General features: G+C 37.7%; 2 protein-coding genes across 3 annotated transcripts in view; one reads left to right on the top strand and one right to left on the bottom strand.

Annotated features, from left to right (window-relative positions):
* The window catches only part of LOC128892513 (SEC14-like protein 2), a 25618-nt gene extending 17986 nt beyond the window's left edge, over nucleotides 1–7632 (top strand). For both annotated transcript variants that reach the window (XM_054152993.1, XM_054152992.1), the window contains 9 exons: nucleotides 1735–1804; nucleotides 2785–2828; nucleotides 5527–5644; nucleotides 5731–5940; nucleotides 6348–6428; nucleotides 6513–6712; nucleotides 6836–6984; nucleotides 7043–7194; nucleotides 7271–7632. In XM_054152993.1, coding sequence (XP_054008968.1) covers nucleotides 1735–1804; nucleotides 2785–2828; nucleotides 5527–5644; nucleotides 5731–5940; nucleotides 6348–6428; nucleotides 6513–6712; nucleotides 6836–6984; nucleotides 7043–7194; nucleotides 7271–7383 — 1137 coding nt within the window. In that variant the 3' untranslated portion in view covers nucleotides 7384–7632. The remainder of the gene's footprint in view (nucleotides 1–1734; nucleotides 1805–2784; nucleotides 2829–5526; nucleotides 5645–5730; nucleotides 5941–6347; nucleotides 6429–6512; nucleotides 6713–6835; nucleotides 6985–7042; nucleotides 7195–7270) is intronic.
* The window catches only part of LOC128892503 (oxysterol-binding protein-related protein 8), a 130732-nt gene that overhangs the window by 59331 nt on the left and 63736 nt on the right, over nucleotides 1–7665 (bottom strand). The gene's annotated exons all lie outside the window — the stretch shown is intronic.

The raw sequence follows: 7665 nt of genomic DNA, 5'->3' as shown, positions 1-7665 counted from the left end.
GTTACTGTTACTGTTACGATGTTACTGTGACGATGTTACGGTGTTACGGTGACACTGTTACTGTTAGTGTTACGATGTTACGGTGTTACGATGATACTGTTACTGTTACTGTTACGATGTTAGTGTTACGATGATACTGTGACGATGTTACGGTGTTACGATGATACTGTTACTGTTACTGTTAGGATGTTACTGTGACGATGTTACGGTGTTACGATGATACTGTTACTGTTACTGTTACGATGTTACTGTTACGATGACACTGTTACTGTTACTGTTACGATGTTACTGTTACGATGTTACGTAATATTTTCTCTGTCGTCACGTTTGTTCTTCGTGAATCGATGCAAATATTTATGTCGCTTTTCTTTCGTTGTCAAATGCAAACTACAATTATTCGGATAGACAATCGAGAGTCATTGCGAAAGAGAATACTGCTTACGCTATCAAATATGTACAGAATTTTGCTCGTGTTCTTTCGAAGCTCTGCCATCGTATTATTTGTTTTTAATTCCACTTCTCATGGGAAAAAAAATTGGTTGCGTCGTAAATTGCACGATTTTAAGCGTTCCTCGCCGAACATGGCATGGCATCGTGCTATCGTCTAATGACCAATTTAGGCTGACACAGAAGCGAGCAATTTCGTTCTTTGAGCTCGCCCATCCGGGAATGGAAAGATTGCGAGGACATTTTGCAATTACTGTGATTGTAAAGATCCTGCGAGCAGCGAGAACGGACAATTTCGCCGTGAGCCTCGCGTCTTGTACCTCAAGGATTCTCTTCGGAAAGGAAAAAAAAAAAAAAAGAACCGGTTCCATTGAAGTGAAGTAATCGTTGCACGTATCGTTCGATCGTCTCACCTTTAAATTTTTTGCCTCCTTCTCTTTGCATTAGCCATTGCATTCGCTTTGCAAATCATGCACGCCAGTTTTGTTTTAAAGTGCAATCAATCGCGGTGACAAAGTAGTTGGCCTAATTCGCACTGCGAGCGAAACGTTCATTACGTACGAGTACGTTATTAGATCGTGTCTCGACGATAGACTTTATTAACTATCCAAAGACACATGTCGCTTTCAGATGAAATATAATTCACACTCGTCTCATGGTATTTGGGGTTGGGCTAAGTGGCCTAGTTTGACGTGGCGAAAAGTTCGCGTGAAAGTAAACGCAATCGGTTTTGTGAACGCCACGGAAACGAAATGGTCGAACACTTATTTTTCTCCTAATCGTAAAAACGCTGAATTGTTTCGCGGAAGAATAGTTTTCGCTAATCTTGGATGGAATGAATTGCGGTAAATTCTTCGAGGAAGAAACTGTGCAGTACTATGGGAGATCTTAGAAACACAACGAGGATTATAGTGTATACCAAAGTCGTGGTGTAGTTACTACAGTAATTCTTCTATAGTGTAATAGCACTATTCCGACAAGACCTGATATTTTATAGTTAAATTATAAATTACTGTACTATAGTATATATTTCTACTATGAGCTACTACTCTATAGTAATTAACTATGATGCGCTGACTATGTGCTAATTACGTTGCATCATTTTCGCTACTTTAACAGACTAACTGTACACCGTGACCCTGTAACTATACTCGACAATATAACTACAGCAATAATATAGAATTGTACAGTATAATTACAGGCGTGTAAGTGATTGCGATGCATGCGCGTTTTGCAAGGATATGGGTGTTACGTAAACGAGTAATCCCTGCAAATTTCTGGTTTCAGTTTAGGCGGTCAGTTCAAAACATTTTGCAACCGCATCACGACGATTACTTTCTACTGCGCTGGCTAAGAGGTACGAATACTTGAAATTTACTGCAACCGTTCGCACAGTTTCTCAACGTTAGGCGCGTTACGCTATGCGTGCTCGAACCGAACTATCGCTTTTATGCACCATTAAGTAATTCACGTCCACTTATTTCATTCCGATCGGCACCGTCTCGAGATGACTACTATATGCGCGTTCAACATCGTTAGTTTCACCGGACAATGTAATCGTTTTACAAAATTTTTTCACCATGCGGTATCGAAGAGGTTTCCCCTTTCGATGAATAATAAGAAGTTTCTCGGTCAACGGTCAAGGAATAGTAACTTCGTTCAAGCATTGGCAATTTCCATGGAATATCTTTCAATTGTGAACATTCATTCGCGGTCGATCATCGTCAACGAGTAACTATACACGTACAAGAACTCGTATAATGACGTATCTACTCTGTATTCGAAATTAAACTTCACAAAGTCATGGTTATATTTTAATGACGAATGCAGACTTTCGTGGAAAAAAGGTTTAGTAGTTTCAGGAAAGCCGGTATCGAAGTATAGGCACTCGTTTGTACGAGCAGTTCGGACAAGTTGTCAACGATGTTAACGTTTATTTTTCTTTTTTTTTTTTTTGTATAGAACCAGACTTGGAGCATTTAAAAATCGACGAGATCATTGCTGGCATAAAAATTTAACGCTGGATTTTTCAACGATTTTAAACTTTGATGAAATCTTGTGTAATGTGTACACTTATCTCGAATTTGTTTATAATTGAAAGATACTGGATTGCATCGTATCAACGGTGTCGTTATCTGTTACACACTTTGCACGTTGTTATCAAAAATTTGACGTCGAGACAAGATTAAATATTATTTTTCTTTTATTTACACGATGCTTATTATTCCGATGCGATCGATTAGATCAAATCTTAAGTATGAAACGCGTTGGATACGTACAATTCTTTGATGTCTCGTGGAAAAAAAAAAATTCAAAGAGCATGCGTTTTTTTTTCAGCCAGAAAATGGGACCCAGCCGCCGCGGAGAAGATGCTACGAGATGTAAGTGTGTTTTTAAACATTCAATTACGTATTCGAACCGCGTCTCTGCTTTCAGTTTCATAATAATTGCATAGGAAAGCTGTTTGTATTATGCATTCAGTTGAACAGTTAGCTTTCAAAAAAAAAAAAAAAAAAAAAAACATGCTACGACGAACGAGGACAGTTTACTGAAAGTCGACAATGCTGTACTAATAGAATTGTTTGAGTACAATAAGACTTAATGCTTGGCTTGCAAAAGCGATAAAGACTTTAAAGTATACTTTTACTTCTATTTACTAAAGCAATTTGTCTCATTTGTACAATTTAGATTAGATAACAACCGCTCTATACATTCTATTGGGTTGTCCCAAAAGTTTCTTTCGTAATTTGCACTCAATTATTTTGTGTGACAGTGTTTATATGAATAGACAATCTAATTTCTTAAATGAATCGTACACAATTCAATAAAGTAACATTAGACACAAAATATCGTGTACGTATTACTTATTAATAAAACGAAAGAAACTTTTGAGACAACCTAATACTTGCATTGGTTAAAATCGTGCGGAACCTTAAATAAAATTCGTCTGAATGTAGCAAGAAGAAGAAATTTGGAGGAAGAGATCGTTCATCTCGATCAGAGTAGCTTTTTGCTTTTTATACCGATATCCACTTCCTCCTAAATCGTGTATATGGAACGTACTCTTTAACGTTTCCTAATCACCAGTTTAGAAAACTTACAGGTCATCAATCATAGATTGAACGACAGCGGTTGAAACCCGACGTACTAGTTTAAATTACATTTAAATGTGAAAAACGAAACCGAAAATTGTTTCCAACCATAAAAATAATTCTCGAACCTCGGGAGCTTGCCAATTCTGATTCGCGCAAATAATGTTAGAATACCTTTGGAATGGAAACGTGTATTTCTCCCGATTCGTCGATAACCGAACTAACCAACCGTTAAATAAAGCATCGAGATGGTTCGGCGATCAAGCAGAAAATTACCTGGCGGAAACGATGCGTAAGCGTTCAATTTACACTTCAGTCCAAAGAGCGCGGAGAGAGTGCCGCGAATGAATTGTTTAGCATATAAACAACGATGATGCGTTTCGTGGTTTGCAGATCGTCGAGACACACTTTCGTTTCCACGATACTTCTTCTTTTCTATGATGAGCTTGTTCGAAAGTTCGACCTGTAATCAATCAGGAAGCAACGTGCCTCATCCCTCCCCAGTTTTAATTTACCTTTGCTCGATGATAGATTACAGATTCTTGTTGCCACGGGTAAATAATTAGGCACGGATAACGGGTAATTACAGACGTATAAAGAATGAAAATTGCACACCTTGCTGTCAACAAAGGCGAGATCAAAAAGGAATCCTCTTCGAGGAGTTCCCTCAAGAATTTATGTCTCGTTTTCCTGTCGTTGCAGCCGATTGTCTTTGTCGTGAATTGTTATTTTTCATTCTCAACCTTCCCACCCCACGACTTAAATGTCACCTACTCCGTTCTAGCATCTTTTGCAAACTTAATTACACCCTGAGAAACAGCGAGAAGAGTGTCGAGCAAATTGCTTTCCCGAAAGAAGCGGGAAAGAAAACGTGCGACTTAAATAAGGAAGCATTCATTGTGGGATCACGGTGTCGCGTGCTTTTATGTTCTCACTGCGCGTATAATGACTATTATCGGGCATCGTGCGTATCGCTGATGCAATTGTAAATGGAAGCGATTAAGTAGAAAGAAAATATTTGCTTACGCTATCTGCGCTGTGAGCACTTTGACGGCGGGGATTGATATTCATAGTAAAAGAGGAAAAGAACGGAAAGAAAATTTTTTTTTATGAAAGGTAATTAATTGGATATTAGTGAACTAAGACAAAAAAAAGCATGTTTTAATTATTCACCATTCATAAAATAATCTCTCTTTCCCGACTTGTTCATTCTTTCATTTTTATAGCGATTCCGGCACTTGTGTCAAATAAACAACCATTCCATTAGGTTGTCCAAAAAGTTTCTTTCGTTTTAATAACAAGTAATACATACACAATATTTTATGTATAACGTTAATATTTTAATGTTTTTATCGAATTGTGTACGATTCATTTTGCTCCATTACTGCTACAACGTCAACATCTAAGAAATTAGATTGTCTGTTTATGTAAACACCGCCACACAAAATAATTGAGTGCAAATTACGAAAGAAACTTTTGGGACAACCTAATACAATTTCTGCGGGCGTTTGTAACAGGATTTCTGTAATGTTCGCGACAAGTCTCGCGATAATCGTAAACCTTTTTCGTTCCACGAGTCCATACGCGTTTCGGCTATTGGCCGAAGCACGCGACGCAATCGTTGACACACGAAAACTTTCAAAGTTACTACATACTTTCTTTTTCGATAGAATAACGGATATTGCGATGCATTAGTTGCAATCGCGTTTTCCTTTCTCTTCGTAAACCGAAGTGGGAATTAAATTTCACAACTCCGCGGATGATTATCCACGCCGTTTCGTTTCTAAACCGAATTTTTAGAAACGGGATCACTGGCCAGTGAAAACTATTAACTAGGTCTTTGGGTGTCCTCTAAAAAGAGAATTTCTGGAGCGAAATTTATATACAACGTTCATTCCAATCGACGTCTGATTAAGTTGCGTACATGTACGTAAGCGCAATTATTTATCGTTTCGAATTCTTTTTAATTCGCATTTCTTTTCCACAGTCTATGGAGTGGCGGAAACAATGGGAAGTCGACAAATTACCTGAATGGGATCCACCTCAAATTCTTAAAGATTTTCTGCCTCATGGGCTATGCGGTTTCGATAAGGATGGAGCGCCAGGTAAAGTTTCTAGTAAAGTTTAATTTCTAAACGTACAATTATATTGTATTTTCGACGTGTTAACCCGAAAGCAACCTTTTTGGCAGTGATCGTTATATATTTCGACGCGCTGGACTTGTACGGTATCCTGCACGTAGTTTCGCGGCGGGACATGATCAGAGTCACTATAAAATGTTTGGAGGAGTACCTGAAAATAACTCACGAACAAATGAAGAAACACGGCCCTGCAGCTGGCGAGGTGGTCGTGATTTTCGACATGCAAGGATTTAATTTGAGGCAATACCTGTGGAGGCCAGGTAAAACCACGCTGTTCGCGATTACGCAAGCCTTTATACAACTATTTCGATCAAAAGGCTCTTTTCGAGCGGCTAAATTTCCTTGGTCCACAAAAACAGATCATTAACAGACGATTACATAACGCCGCGATATTTTTTCGCTTACGAAATTTATACTTCGTGGAATGATTGAATACTCGCGCGATTTTTGTACGTCGCGATACTATTCCTTTCACATTTACTTTTGCGAGCTCTCCACTTTTTGCAATGTCTTTCGTTCTCTAACAGGAAGTCGAGAGAATTATTTTTTTCTCTCGACATTGATTCCGTTATCACTGTTGCGCACAAATTAGTACTCGAATTTCACAATGAACAAATAAAAACGTGATTATGTCTACCGAGAAGCTAATAGCAAACTTCTTTTTCAGCTGGAGAAGTCGTCCTCACCCTAATCCAAATGTACGAAGCCAATTACCCCGAGATCCTAAAGATCTGCTACATAATTAACGGTAAATCACCGACGTGTATAACGCGTACGTTGCGAAGCTGCGGCTTGTATTTATAATTTTTTTTTTTTTTTCGTTTACTTCCAGCACCTAAAGTGTTCGCGTTAGCGTTTTCAGTCGCGAAGAAATTTATGAACGAGTACACGTTGTCGAAGATTCAGATATACAAGGCTGATCCGCCAAAGTGGCAATCGGCGATATTTTCTAATATCGAAAGAGATCAGGTGCCAGCATTTTTTGGAGGCACCCTTACCGATCCAGATGGCAACACGAAGGTTCGAACGAAGGTAAAGAACTTTGGTCGAATCTCTGAATCCACGTGTTTTATAAATAAAACAAACATTTGAAATAGTTATGATAGAATACAAAGTCGTATTAGCGAATCAATCCAGAATTTTAATTGAATTCAGATTTGTCTGGGTGGTAAGATACCAAAGGAGATGTATGTAGAAAATGTGGACAAGGATAAGCAACAGAACGACTTTACAACTGTGACAATTCGAAAGGGTGGAAAGCTGGTGCTCGATATGTCAGCATCAGAAATGGGATCCTTATTGAGGTATATGAATTATTCGCGATAGAGTGATTTCTATGTTCCTAATCTTGGATGTTTTTAGTTGGGAATTTCGGTCAGAGGACCACGATATTAAATTTGGCATACTGAAAAAGGATACGAACGGGACGAAAAAGGAAATTGTTCCTGTACGACGAGTAGCTGCTCATCAATTGGACGAAATTGGAATTTTAACTTGCGAAGCACCTGCTACATGTGAGTAAATAACTTATTCGATCGGATTAAATATGTAACGATGGAGATGATGTATCGGTAATTTTATCTGTTTTAGATTCGGTCGTTTTTGATAACAGTTACAGTCTTTTAAGAAGCAAGAAAATTCATTATTCGGTACGAGTTTTACCACCAGCGGAATCGCAAGAAATTACATCAACTACTTCATAATAAAATGGTTGCTTTCAATTAATACATTCCTGAATGTATTATTAGCCTATCAGGAAAACAATGGTCTTCTATTTCTGTTACTGTTCTTTTTATTCATATTTTATCAAAATACCAAAAATCATTCTATGAAAGTATATTTTGTTATATCAATAAATTTTACATAACTAACTTATTTGTACATTTCTAAGACTTTCGTTTGTATGTACAATTGTTCGATTCTTTGATTGTATTAAAAAATGTTATATGGTATTTGTAATAGTTCTAGTTATTTTTATTACACGT

This window comes from Hylaeus anthracinus, unplaced genomic scaffold, assembly GCF_026225885.1.
Source record: "Hylaeus anthracinus isolate JK02 unplaced genomic scaffold, UHH_iyHylAnth1.0_haploid 12002, whole genome shotgun sequence".
Classification (NCBI taxonomy): Eukaryota; Metazoa; Arthropoda; class Insecta; order Hymenoptera; family Colletidae; genus Hylaeus; species Hylaeus anthracinus.
This window is presented reverse-complemented; position numbering and strand designations above follow the sequence as displayed.